The 15,185-nt window shown below is 36.2% G+C and overlaps 1 protein-coding gene across 1 annotated transcript in view; it reads left to right on the forward strand.

Annotated features, from left to right (window-relative positions):
* The window catches only part of LOC110147413 (phospholipid-transporting ATPase ABCA3-like), a 227,198-nt gene that overhangs the window by 63,563 nt on the left and 148,450 nt on the right, over positions 1 to 15,185 (forward strand). The window contains exons 9-11 of the mRNA XM_070461131.1: positions 5,551 to 5,724; positions 9,532 to 9,713; positions 14,881 to 15,018. Of these exons, the coding sequence (XP_070317232.1) occupies positions 5,551 to 5,724; positions 9,532 to 9,713; positions 14,881 to 15,018 (494 nt within the window). The remainder of the gene's footprint in view (positions 1 to 5,550; positions 5,725 to 9,531; positions 9,714 to 14,880; positions 15,019 to 15,185) is intronic.

Below are 15,185 nucleotides of genomic sequence, written 5' to 3' on the forward strand. Positions count from 1 at the left end.
GTATGAGGGTCTTTGCATGTGATCCTCTTCTCTTGCTCCTTTCCAAACTCCGTCTTTAGATTTTAACAATTTGATTACAGTGAGTCTCAGTGTCAGTCTTCTGAAGGTCGTGCTACTTAGAGTTTGTTAAGCTTCTTATAAGCTTCTTGAATCATATTCGTGTTTTCATCAAGTTTAGGAAAGTTTCATCCACTATTGTTTCAAATAATTCCTCCTTTATTCTGTCTTCTTTTTCTTGCACTCATGACAGTGCTTATGTTGGTCCATTTAATGTTATCCCACAGATCCCTACACTGTTTGCTTTTCTTTGATCTTATTACCTTACATTACTCATAACTGAACTTTTCAATTGTATTGTCTTAAAGTTCACTGAGTCTCCTGCCTGTGAAAATTCAATTTTGAAACACTCTACCGAATATTCATTGCTTTTATTGAATTATTCAGCTTCAGAATTTCTTTATTCCTTTCTATGTTTTTCACCTCTTTATTGATATTTTGTTTTGTTCATACATCATTTTCTTGAGTTTATCCTCATCTTTCTTTAGCTGTGTGAGCATCTTAGAACATTTGTCTAAATCTGTTTATCTAGAAAGTCCACCATCTGGTCTTTCTCAGGGATAACTGCTGTTGATTTATTTTCTCCTTTATTGTTTTTCTGTATTCCTTGTCAATTTTTTCAAAACTTGACATTTAAATTTAAATTTCATAATGTGGTAATCTGGAATTCAGATTCAATTATCACAATTGAATTATCACAATTATCACAATTATCACAATTGAATTATCACAATTGTGTTAGGTTGGCTATTACCAAGATTGCAAAATATAGCATGTGTTGGTGAGGATGTGGAGAATAAAGAACCTTTATATACAGTTGGTGAAATATACATTGTTGTAGCCACTCTGTAGAACAGTTTTGAGGCTTCTCAAAAAATTACAAATAGAGTTACCATAAGATAACAGCAATCCCACTTCTAGGTACACATCCAAAGGAATTGAAATTACTTCTCAAAGAGATATCTGTACCCCAGTATTCATTACAGCATTATTTAAAATAACCGAGACATGGAAGCAACCTAGTTATACCTCAAAAGATGGATTTTTAATTTATTTTTAACTTTTTTTGGTGATGAGGTATAGCTGATTAACAGGCTTCCCTGGTGGCTCAGATGGTAAATAATCTGCCTGCAATGCAGGAGACGTAAGAGACTCAGGTTCAATCCCTGTGTCGGGAAGATGCCCCTGGAGAAGGAAATGGCAACCCACTTCAGTATTCTTGCCTGGAGAATTCCATGGACAAAGGAACCTAGTGGGCTATGATTAATCCATGATGTTGCAAAAAATCAGACATGACTGAGCGACTAATACTGTCATAGCTGATTAACAAGCTTGTGATAGTTTCAGGTTACAGTTAAGGGCTCATCCATGTATATACAGGTATCCATTCTCCCCCAAACTCCCTTCCCATCCAGTTTTCCACATAACATTGAGCAGAGTTCCCTGTGATATACAGTAGGTCCTTATTGGTCATCCCGTTTAAATATAGCAGTGTGTACAGGCTGATCCTAAACTCCTTAATTATCCCTTCCTCCCATCCTTCGCACTTCAATGATAAGTTCATTCTCTAAGTGTGTGAGTCTGCTTCTGTTCTATAAATGAGTTCATTTTTATCATTTCTTTTTAGATTCTGTATGTAAGGGATGTCATACAATATTTACCTTTCTCTGTCCAACTTTATTAACTCCTTATGACATTCTCTAGGCCCATCTATGTTGCTGCAAATAATATTATTTCATTCTTTTTAATGGCTGAGTGATATTCTATTGTATATATGTACTGCATTTTCTTTATCCATTCCTCTGTTGATGGACATTTAGGTTGCTTCCTGTCTTGGCTATTGTAAACAATGCTTCAATGAGCAGTGCAGTGCATGTATCCTTTTGGACCATGTTTTTTTCTCCAGGTATATGCCCAACATTGGGATTGCAGGGTCATATGGTAGCTCTACTTTTAGTTTTTTAAGGAACATCCATACTGTTCTTCATAGTGTCTGCACCAATACCCTGTTAACAGTGTAAGAGGGTTCCCTTCTTTCCGCAACCTCTCCAATATATATTGTTTGTGGATTTTTTTATAATAGCCACTTGCCTAGTTTGTGGTGATACCTGATTATAGTTTTGATTTGCATTTACCTAATAATTAGTGATGTTAAGCCTCTTTTCATGTGCCTTCTGACCATCTATATGTCTTTTTTTTGGAGAACTGTCTACTTAGATGTTCTGTCCATTTTTAAATTGTATTGTATTGTTTTGATGATGTTAAGCCTCATGAACTGTTTGTAGTTTTTGCAGGCTAATACCTTGTTGGTCACGTCATTTGCAAATATTGTCTCCTAGTCTCTGGGTTGTCTTTTCATTTTGTGTATTGTTTCCTTTGCTGTGCAAAAGCAGTTGAGATTAAGTAGGTAGGTCCCATTTGTTTGTTTTTATTTTTATTTCCATTATTGTGGGAGATGGTTTGAAAAGGATATTGCAATTTATGTCAGAGAATTCTCTGCCTGTGTTTTCCTCTAGGAGTTTTGTAGTGTGCAGTCTCACATTTAGGTCTTTAATCTATTTTGAGCTTACTTTTGTGTATGGTGTTAAAGAATAATCTAATTTCATTTTTTACATATAATGGTCTAGTTTTCCCAGCACCATGTGTTAAAGACAGTGTCTTTTCAGCATCATGTAGTCGTGCCTCCCTTGTTATAGATTAACTGACCATAGGTGTGTGGGTTTACTTCTGGGCCTTCTATCCTTTTCCATTGGTCTATATTTCTGTTTTTGTGGCAGTACCATACTGTTTTGATGACTGTAGCTTTGTAATATAATATGAAGTCAGGGGGCCTGATCCTTCCAGCTCTGTTTTCTCTCTTGAGATTGCTTTCACTACATGGAGGCTTTTGTTTCTCCATACAAGGTTTTGGATTTTTTGTTCCAATTCTGTGAAAAATGCCTTTGGTAATTTGATAGGGATTGCATTCAGTCTTTATATTTCCTTGTTTGACTGTGTTGATTCTTCCAACCCATGACCATAGCATGTCTTTCATCTGTTTGTGTCTTCTTTGGTTGCTTTCATCAGCATCTTGTAGTTTTCAGAGTACAGGTGTTTTGTTTCCTTAGGTAAGCTTATTCCTAGGTTTGTTACTCTTTTTGATACAGTGGTAAATGAAATTGCTTCTTGAATTTCTCTTTCTGATCTTCGGTTGTTAGTGTGTAGAAATGCAGTAGATTTCTTTTGTTACTTGCAACTCTACCAAATTCATTGATGAGCCCTAGTGGTTTTCTGGTAGCATCTTTAGGATCTTCTATTTATAGTATCACATCATCTGCAAACAGTGAAAGTTTTACTTCTTCTTTTCCAATTTTTATTCCCTTTATTTCTTTTTCTTCTCTGATTGCTGTAGCAAAACTATGTTGAGTGAAATTGGTGAGAGTGGACATCCTTGTTATGTTCGTGATCTTAGAAAAAAAATATTCTCAGCTTCTCACCATTATATAGGATGTTTGCCAGAGGTTTGTCATAAATGGTCATTACAATGTTTAGTTATATTCCCTTTATGCTGCTTTCCAGAGAGTTTTTACCATAAATAGGTGCTTTGTTGTTCAGTCACTCAGTCATGTCTGAATTTTTTGCGACTCCATGAACTGCAGCATGTGAGGTTTCCCTGTCCTTAAACATCCCCTGGAGTTTGCTCAAACTCATGTCCATTGAGTTGGTGGTGCTGTCCAACCATCTTGTCGTCTGTTGTCCCTTTCTCCTGCATTCAATCTTTCCCAGCATCAGGGTCTTTTCCAATGAGTCAGCTCTTCACATCAGGTGGCCAAAGTATTGGAGCTTCAGAGTCAGCATCAGTCCTTTTTTACTCTCCCCTTTCACCTTCACCAAGAGGCTCTTTCTGCCATGAGGGTGGTGTCATCTGCATAGCTGATGTTGTTGATCAGATAAATAAGAAGGGTGACAATATAATTGTAACCTTTTCACTTTACAAGATCCTTACCAGGACTTTTGCCTCAAAGGAGGGGTATGCTGGAGCAAGTGGGCACATGCACCTAAAAGGAGTTCAGCTTTTGCCTGTGTGGGCATCTGCCACTCTGCTCAGATGCAGCTGATAATCACATCTCTTCCCCGGTCATGACTGTCCTAGATCTAGTGCCACACTATGTGTGCTGTGAGTGGGGCCAAAGAGTTTTTCCAGCTTGGACAAGGGCACACAGGCAATTGTGGGAAGCGCAGCAGCCGTGCTGGCGTCAAAAGTCTGGGTTGCTTCTAGAATGTCACTTAAGGTGCCCAAAACGGCCACCACCCACGTGGGCTCAGCCCTGGGACTGGGTCTCTCTGCATCCCAAGTTTGAGTCTTTAAATCCTGACCACCCTAGCTCCAATGCCACACTGTAGTGTGGAGTGAGCAGCACTGGTGTTTTCGCTTGGCTTGGGCTGGGGAGTGTAGGGAGGTGGTCTCAGGAACCCTGCCGCTGCTAGGAAAGATCTTTCTCAGCTTTGCCTGGAGCAAGCGAGCACCTGAACATTCCTCACAAGTGGAGTCCAGGCATCTCCAACCTTTTATTCTGTCTCCATGGTTCTCCAGCCAGCCAAGGGGCTTGTCTTCTCCATATAGGACCCAAGGGCTGGGACACCCAGTCTGTGGCTCAACCTGCTCAGACGCCATGGCAAATGTCCACCCACGCAGTCTCTGATTGCCCTCCCAAGGGCACAGTTTCCACAACCTGATTGTTTTTCTTCCCATCCTATCATATTCTATGAGAATCTTTCTTAGAACTTTGATTTTACAGTAATCTTTCTACCTGTTTGCCGTTAGTTTTCAGTGAGAATTATTCTACATGTGTATGTATTTTTTTTATGTGTTCATGAAAGGAGGTGAGCACCACATCCTCTTACTCCACCATCTTGATCTCCTGTCTCAATGATAATCTTGACAAAAATTCTTTTTCTAGCTTACAGGAGCCTGTATTTATGGACCTAATCATATCCAACTCTCAATAATTAACTATTCATTTAACTATTCTCTTTTGACTGTCATGATTTAGAGTGAAGGCATGTGTTAAAAACTTCATCCATGGCTTATTATTCTACCCATAATTTCAAACTCTAGAAACACTAAGATATTAAATTTATGTTAATACTAATGGTGTGCATTTATAATTCTCAAAACCAAGTAATAATGAATAAATAAGTTTTAGAAAGGAGAAAGGAACAAATGTAAGGGTCATTCTTTGTTTAAATGACTGCACATTTTTATCATATGTGGTAAATATCCTATACATTGTCATCCTATACTTTAATTCATTCATTTAATAAATATTTACTAAACATATACTGTGTTCCAGACATCGATGATACGATGGTGAAAAAGATAAATTCTCTTCCCTCATAGAGTTTAAATTCTTATCCTTTAGTGTATCTTATGAATTTATTTATAATTTATTTATAATTCATTATTTTGTATATTGCTTTAAACTGACCTTATAATTTCCTTCTAATTTGCAGCCCGTTTGGCTGCTTCTGCTGGAAGCCTCATATATTTTGCCAGTTTCTTTCCATTTCATTCCATTGCTCAACACTATGGACGGATAAACCTCACCATGAAGGTAGCTGCTTGTCTCAGCCCAAATATTGCTTTGGCACTGGGAATTAAACTCCTTGTCAAGTTCGAAACAAAACGTAAGCGTTTGCCTTGCAAGTTTTGCCTTTTCTATTTGATTCCTAGAAATGTAGAAAGAGGCAGTGTGGGTGGGACAGTGGGTAAAGAGGTAAGAACATACTATAAAAATGATTTCCGGATTTGTTTTTTTACTTTGAAGGCAATTGTGTGAACTAACCTTCTATTCTACAACTTTCCTTATTTACCTAATAATATATGTTAGACCTCTTCCCACATAGAGATAGACTCTTTTCTTTTACAAAGTTGTTTAGTATTCCATTGCAAAGAGGTATTATAATTAATTAACCATTCTTTATCAATGTATGCTTAAGAATTTTCCAACTTTTTGCTACTGCCCTCAATCATATTCATATATTTTCTCATATGGCATGAATAATAATATATAAATAAATTCCTAAATATAATATCTAATATGGTATTCATAGCTTAATTTAATTAATATTATGATAATCTTCAAAAAGATTAGAGCAATTTATTCTCCCACCAGTAATACATGATACATGAGTTTTTCTATATCTGTTCCAATAATACATTATACTACTTTCATGTCAAAAGCATATATAAGGTCTTTATTTCCTGTAACTAATTTTCCTCCAAACTCAGCACTACTCTGCTGAAGAAAATAAATGTAAGTCTAATTTAGTGATTTACTCAGGTTCTTCTGAATGAGTCAGTTTTTCAGACATCTCTTTCTTTCTCATATTCTTCAAAATACTATGGAAGGGAAGGAAACCTATGAGATCTCTTATGAGGGAAGGACATGGTGGCCTCAAAAACATGTGGTATCTTCTGGATCATTTATATCTATAGTAGAGTACCTAGCCTGAGCTGCTTTATGGACTCTTACAAACTGAAGTGTGACTCTTTATGTTTGGCCCGCATCTGGTAGAAACATGGTGCTGGCTAGATCTAGCCTTAAAAGTCCTCATTTAGTTCTCTGCCTTCCTCTGACCCTCTCTGAGACTCTTTGGCCTTTATAAACACTAGGAAAGTTATACAAGCTCTGAATGCGACTTTTAAGGTATGAGGGGCCAGGAACATCACATCAGGTTTATTTATCTAGCTGCCTTACTCTGCCAATAACAATGCCACCAATCATGCAATGTTGGATATTCTACATGATCCCACCTGAATATTTCACCACTGTTTCCCTGAAATAGGAAAACCTAGGATCCATGTACCTTATTTTCCTTCTTTTCTTATGTGAAGTGAGGGGCTGCCTTTCCTACTTGTCTTCATTTTTAGAAGGGACATCCTTTTCAAGCGGATATTTGTATTGCTGCTCCCCAGGACACAAAACGCCAGAACATTAGAAGATAAGGAGAAATGGACCATAAATTGGGGAGTATTTCAAAATTTTATATCCTTTATACCATGGAATTATTTTATCTTTTATGCTAAGCAAAAAATAGCATCTAAATCTATCAGTTTTAAGGGAGAAAAGGAAGGCTTTCTTGCTACATAAAAGTATTTGAATTGTCTAAATATTGTTAAGTTGTTGTTCAGTTGCTCAGTCATGTCTGACTCTGCAATCCCATGGACTGCAGCACACCAGGCTTCTTTGTCCTACATTATCTCCCAGAGTTTTCTCAAACTCATGTCCATTCAGTTGGCTGTGCCATCCAACCATCTCATCCTCTGTCACCCCCTTCTCCTCCTGACCTCAATCTTTCCCAGCATCAGGGTCTTTTCCAGTGAGTCCGTTCTTCATATCAGGTGGCCAGAGTATTGCAGCTTCAGCATCAGCCTTTCCAATGACTATTCAATGTTGATTTCCTTTAGGATTGACTGGTTTGATCTCCTTGCTGTCTATGGGACTCTCAAGAGTCTTCTCCAGCACCATGGTTCAAAAGCATCAATTCTTCAGTGTTTAGCCTTCTTTGTGGTTCAACTCTCACATCCATAAATGACTGCTGAAAAACCCATGGCTTTGACTATACAGACCTTTGTCTGCAAAGTGATGTCTCTGCTTTTTAATACGCTGTCTAGGTTTGTCATAGCTTTTCTTCCAAGGAGCAAGCATCCTTTAATTTCATGGATACAGTTATCCACAATGTAAATAACTATCCTTAGACTGTGATTCATTTAACTTGTGTTCATGGTATCTTTTTTTCCAAAAAAATACTATAATGTAATCAGGTTTGTCAGTCTTTTCCTTTAATTTATACATTTGTGTAATCTTCAAGAAATCTTTCAATACCCAGAGTCATAAAGATAATCCTATATTTTCTTTTAAATTTTGTGTTTTTAAATTTTTACATCTGAATTTTCAATATGCATAGAATTGCTCTATTTTATATAAGAACCTAATTTTATTTATTTTTCACATGAAAATCAAGCTTTTACAATAATTTATTGGAATGTCTATTGTTCTCTATTGCTTTTTCATTTCACCTACTTCACATCACATTTCAATACATGTATGGATCTGATATTAATTAGTGATATTAATTAATTTAGTGATATTAATAGTTTCCATTATTTTTTAGTCAGTTTTTGTGTCAATGCCATGGTGGTTTTACTCATTATAGCTTTATAATAAGTCTTAATATCTGTTGGTCTTATCTTCATACCTGTTGCTTTTCAGTCATTCTTATCATTTTGCTTACCTCTTGAACTTTAGGATAACTTTGCTAAATTATATGAAAAATCTTGTTAATCTTTAGTGGGAATTTCATTGCATTTATTGATTAATGAGGATTGAAGATAGTTTTCTCATCTGTGAACAACAGCCTAATCCAAATGAGTAGCCAATCACAGTAATATATATAAGATTTCTTTGTGGACACTTACATCATTCTTACTTTATACATGAAGCATTAGAAAATTTACTAAGTTTTATTAATTAATTTTCATTGGCTTAATTGCAACAGAATTAAAACTAAAACAGTTTTACTGTTCTGAGTTACTTTTGTGAAGTTATTTTATTAATCATTTGCATTTTCTTTTTTTGTATTACTTTCGGTTTTCAGGAACTCCTGTTTTATTTTCAGTAGCAGAATTTCTCAATTCATGGTAGACGTCCTGAAGTTTGTATTCTGCATTCTTTTTTTTTCTACATTTTCTAATGTACTCTTCATTGCCTCAGATGGCTTTCATTTTGATAATCACCTTTAATTGACCAAATACTTTTTTCTCAGGCTAGTACCTCTGCTTATATAGCTTTCTCAAAGACACAGTGTTTATGAACATTCTTCTCATGGTGCTGAGCTATAGGAGAAGGGCTAAAGTTGAAGGCAGCATGGGTTTCATGGGCCATTGTGTTTAATCTTTCTTATTTGCATTTGGAGTTCACCGCAGGCCCTGCTGCTTTTTCAGTTGTGCCACTTGTCATCTTTTGGTGACATGCTTTTCCCTTTCCATCAGTACTGTCAGCAAAACCTTTTTCTCGTCTACTTGGTAATCATCCTTCTCTAGTGATATTAAATGTTTTTCCAAATGTGTATATATACTAATGGTTATTTCAGTGGGAACTTAACATTAGAGGAAAACTAGAGGGATAGTTTCTAATAGGTATGTTTTTTTTTCTTGGCTTTTTTTGTTACTCTTTATTTTTGTTTTAGTCATTGATGTTGTCTCAGTCATTCCTATTATTTTTGTAGATTTTCAAGAGAGGAGGAAAGAAATCAATGTTATTGTATATTCCATCATTTTCTTGGGTGAGCTAATTACTAAGGGTATCAACATATAGATAATTCACCTTCATAAAATTTAGAGTATCAACTGTTTCTTTTTTGTTTTGTTTTGTCTTTTGCTGTTTCAATCACAGAGCTGTCATCTATGGTGTATAACTCCTTTTATTTCAGAAAATGGTGTTAACTGGAATAAGATTTGGACACCAGCCAGCCTTGAGGATACACTCACCTTTGGCTATATGATGGGAATGCTTGTAATTGATGCTTTCTTGTATGGCCTTGTGACCTGGTACATAGAAGCTGTCTTTCCAGGGCAGTATGGCATTCCCCAACCATGGTACTTTTTTCTTATGGTGAGTTCTAATGCTGCTATTGTTGTGAAAACCATAGTCCTTATGAGCAAGGGCATGTACAGAATCATTTGCATACCATCCATACTGAAATACTAGCCATTTCTTGATATACTTTAAAGGCCTTCCACACATGCAGATGCACAGTATGAATGAGATACTGAAACACTGTACATTAAAACACTGTGAGTAATGTAGCTGTTCTTCAGTCAAGTAGTACTTAGAATAAAGTACTTAGAATAAAGAAATGTAAAAGTGTCTGTAAACTGTGTTCCCTGTTAAGTTCATATGTGATAGTTTCTTAGGTCCTGGTGAGTGCAGGGTTCAGTTCAGTTCAGTTGCTCAGCCCAACTGTGTGACCCCATGGACTGCAGGTCACCAGTCTTCCCTGTCCATCACCAACTCTCAGAGCTTGGTCAAACTCATGTCCATTGAGTCAGTGATACCAACCATCTCATCCTCTGTCATCCCCTTCTCCTCCTGCCTTCAATCTTTCCCAGCATCAAGGTCTCTTCAAATGAGTCAGTTCTTTGCATCAGGTGACCAAAGTACTGGAGTTTCAGCTTCAACATCAGTCCTTCCATTGAATATTCAGGACTGATTTCCTTTAGGATTGACTGGTTGGATCTCCTTGCAGTCTGAGGGACTCTGAAGAGTCTTCTCCAACACCATAGTTCAGAAGCATCAATTTTTTGAATGTTGATGCTCCACTTTCTTTACAGTCCAACTCACATCCAGACATGATTACTGAAAAAACCATAGCTTTGACTAGATGGACCTTTGTCAGCTAAGTAATGTCTCTTCTTTTTAATATGCTGTCTAGGTTTGTCATAGCTTTTCTTCCAAGGAACATCTTTTAATTTCATGGCTGCAGTCACCATCAGCAGTGGTTTTGGAGCCCAAGAGAGTGATGTCTGTCGCTATCTCTCAGTTCACGTACCTCTGAAGCCTGACTTGAAGGATTTTGAGCTTAACGTTACTAGTATGTGAAATGAGCACAATTATATGGTAATTTGAACATTCTTTAGCATTGTGAGAGGTACGTGAACTGAAACCTTCCAGATGTATAAGCTGGGTTTAGAAAAGGCAGAGGAACCAGAGATCAATTTACCAACAAACATTGGCTCACTGGAGAAAGCAAGGGAGTTCCAGAAAAACATCTACTTCTGCTTCATTGACGATGCTAAAGCCTTTGAGTGTGTGAGTCACAAAATTCTTAAAGAGATGGGAGTACCATACCACCTTACCTGTCTCCTGAAAAAGCTGTATGCAGGTCAAGAAGCAGCATTAGAATCAGACATGAGACAACCAACTGGTTCAAAACTGGGAAAGGAGTATGACAAGGCCGTATATTGTTGCCCTGCTTATTTAACCTAATATGCAGAATACATCATGCAACATGCAAGACTGGATGAATCACAAGATGGAATAGGATTACAGGGAAAAATATCAGGAACCTCAGATATGAAGATGATACTGCTCTAATAGCAGAAGGTGAAGAGGACTAAAGAGCCTCTTGATGAGAATGAGAGAGTAGAGTTAAAAAGTGGTTTAACACTCAACATTCAAAAAACTAAGATCATAGGGTCTGGTCCCATCACTTCATGGCAAATAGAAGGGGGGAAATGGAAGCAGTGACAGATTTTTATTGTGTTTGGCTCCAAAATCACTGTGGATGGTGACAGCAGCCATGAAATTAAAAGACGCTTTCTCTTTGGAATGAAAGCATAGTTAGCATATTAAAAGCAGAGACATTATTTTGCTGAGGTCTGTATAGTCAAAGATCCATATAGTCAAAGATATAATTTTTCCAGTAGTCATGTATACATGTGAGAATTGGACCATAAAGAAGGCTGAGCTTCTTTATGGAGAACTGATGCTTTCAAGCTGTGGTACTGGAGAAGAGTCTTGAGAGTCCCTTGGACTGCAAGGAGATCAAACCAGTCAATCTTAAAGGAAATCAATGCTGAATAGTCATTGGAGGGACTGTTGCTGAAGCTTAAGCTCCAGTACTTTGCCACCTGGTACAGAGAGCCAACTTATTGGAAAAAACCCTGAGGCTGGGAAAGATTGAAGGCAAAAGGAGAAGGAGGTGGCTAAGGATGAGGTGGTTAGATAACATCACTGACTCTATGGACATGAATTTCAGCCAACTCCAGGAGATAATGAAGGACAGAGGAGCCTGCCATCCTACAGTCCATGGTGTCGCAATGACCAAAACTTAGTGACCAAACAACAACAAAACAACCCCTGAAAGTATGTAGCAGATTTCCTGTATCTCAGAAAGTAAACCAAGCTACAGTGTTTTTAATTTTATAGTGCCTGATTTTTTTCACATTTAATGTTTTAATTTAGGTGAAATTCATATAAGTTAAAAGTAACCATTTTATACATTTACAATATACATGCATATGTGGCATGCTCAGTTGCTCAGTCGTGTCCAACTCTTTACAACCCAGTGGAGTATAGCCTGCCAGAGACAGAATCCTGGACAGTATCCCTCTGTCCATGGGATTATCCAGGCAAGAATACTGGAGTGGCTTTCCAGTTCCTCCTCCAGGGGATCTTCCTGGAGATAAAACCCACATCTTCTGTTGTCTCCTGCATTAGCAGCTGGATTCTTTATCACTGAGCCACCCAGGAAACCCCATACACGCACCTGTCTAGTTCCAAAATGTTTTCATCACCCAAAAGTAAAATTCTTTACTCATTAAGAAGTCATATCCCATTTTCCCCTATCCCAAGTCCCTAGTAATTACTAATCAGCTTTCTTTTTCAATGGATTTACCAATTCTGGATGTTTCAAAGAAATAGAGTCAGTCAATATGTGATCATTTGTGTCTGACTTCTTTTGCTTACTATGTTTTTGAGGTTTATCCATGTTATAGTATGTACCAGTACTTCAGTCTTTTTGATTGCTGAATAATATTCTATTGTATATACACAGAGGCTAAGCATTTCCTTTATCTATTCATTCTTAGTCGGAAGTACAGGACATCCTATGACTACTGAGTAGTGATGCTATGAACATTTGTGTATAAGTGTTTGTTTGAATACCTGTTTCAGGTCTTTTGGAATTATATCTGTGAGTGGAATTTGGGACTGTACCTAGGCGTGGTAATTCTATGTTTAATGTTTTCAGTTTGGTGGTTTTTGGTAATTCTATGTTTAATGAAACCACTGAACTGTTTCTTTTTTTTTTTTTTTTTTTTTTTGCTTTTATTGTACCCTTGAGGTTATAAGGTGTATCTTGTTTTGACTTGCATTTCCCTAATGACTAATCATGCTGAGGTCTTTTAATGTACTTATTGACCACTTGTATATGTTATTTAGAAAAATGTCTATGCAAGTTCTGTGCCGATTTTAAAATTGGGTTGCTTGTCTTTTTATATATTCTGGACAGTAGATTCTTACCAGATACATGGTTTGCAAATATTTTCTTCCATCCTATGGGTTGTCTTTTCACTATCTTGACAGTGTCTTTTCATGCATAAAAGCTTTAAATGTTGATTAATCCAATTTACCAATGTTTCTTTTGTTGCTGTGAATTTGGTGTCATATCTTAGTAGCCATTGTCAAATATAAAGTCTTGACAATGACAAATATAAAGTGTCTATTTTTCCTTCTAAGAGTTTGGTGATTTTTATCATTTATATTTAAATCATTGGTCAATTTTTATTTAATTTCTGTACAGTGTGAGGTAGGGATCCAACTTCAGTCTTTTGCATGTGGATATCCTGTTGTCTTGACAACACTATTTGAAAAGACTATTCTTTCCCATTAAATGGCCTTAGCACACTTGATGGAAAAGATTGACCACAGATGTACTGGTTTATTTCTGTACCTTTAATTTTGTTCCTTTGACCTCTATACATGTCCTTATAACAGTACCATACTGTTTTGATTATTGTATATTTATAGTAAACTGAAATTTGAAAGTGTGAGTACTCCAACCTAGTTTTTATTTGCCAAGGTTGTTTTGGCTGTTAGGAGCCTCTTGCAAGTCCATATGAACTTAATGCTCAATTTTTGTATTTCTCCAAGAAAGAATAAGAATTACATTGAATTTGTTGATTGTCTTAACTAATATTGCCATATTTAAAATATTATTTGTATGTCTTATTTAAATTCTTTCAGCAAAGTTTTACAGTTTTCAGTGTACAAGTCTTTCACTTTTTGTTAACTTTATTCCCAAGTATTTTACTCTTTTGGACTCTATTGTAACTGGAATTGTTAGTTTTCTTTTTGTATTGTTTGTTGCTAGTATATCAAACTACAACTTATTTTTGCATATTGTTCATATACCTTGCACCTTTGCTGAATTTGTTTATCTCTACTAGTTTGGTGGTGGATTCTTTGGGGTTTTTTTAATAAGTAGGATCATGTCATTTTTCCTTTCCAATTTGAGTGCCTTTTATTTCTTTTTCTGCCTCATTGTTCTGACTGAATCTCCCAGTACAGTGGTGAGTAGCAAAAGTGAAAGTAGGCCTCGTTATCTTGTTCCTGATATTAGGGGAAAAGATTTTCAGTATTTCACCATTGAGTATGATGTTATCTATGGATTTTTTTTCATAAAAATTCATATCATTTTGATATGATTTATCATTTTGACAGTTTTCTTCTTTATCTTGAAACACTTTGTCAAAGGCTTTATTTCCATCAATTGAGATGACCACGTGTGTTTTTTCCATTTGTTCTATTAATGTGATATATTACATTGATTGACTTTCTTTTGTTGAAACACCCCTGCATTCCTGGGATAAATCACACTTTATCATGATGTATACTTCTTTTGATATGCTTATTAGATTCAGTTTGCTAGTAGTTGATTTTTGCACCTAGAGTCATAAGATATATTGGATTATAGTTACTTTCTTTGTGATCTCTTTATCTGGATTTGGTGTCAGGGTAACACTGACCTTATAAGAATGAATTATGGAATGTTTCCTCCTCTTATACTTTTTGGAAGACTTGGAGAAGGACTGCTGTTAACTCTTATTTAAATGATTTGTAGAATTCATCAGCGAAGTTTTCCTGATCCTGGACTTTTCTTCATTTCACCTATTTTTTGACAATGACTCAGTTGATTTACTTGTTATAAGACTGTTCAGATAGAGTGCTTCATTTCTTAATGTTCACTTTGGTAATTTCACTTTGACTTTCTTTGTAGCACTCGTACTGGTTCAGCAAACCAAGAATTAATATTAAAAAAGAAAAAATGAAAGACTCTAGGATAACTCAAAACAAGTATTTTGAGGCTGAACCTACTGGTTTGGTGACAGGTATCAAGATCAAACACTTGTACAAGGTATTGTTTCAAAAGTCTCTTTTTCCTACAAAGACTGAATACTACATACTACTATTAGGATGTAGCTAATAGTACATTAGGATGTAGCTAATAATAGTATTTGTAGCTAGCTATTCCAAGAAATCAAATGAGATGCTTAATAAATAATCATAGTTAATATAGTTTTT

This window comes from Odocoileus virginianus, chromosome 33, assembly GCF_023699985.2.
Source record: "Odocoileus virginianus isolate 20LAN1187 ecotype Illinois chromosome 33, Ovbor_1.2, whole genome shotgun sequence".
In the NCBI taxonomy this organism is placed as follows: domain Eukaryota; kingdom Metazoa; phylum Chordata; class Mammalia; order Artiodactyla; family Cervidae; genus Odocoileus; species Odocoileus virginianus.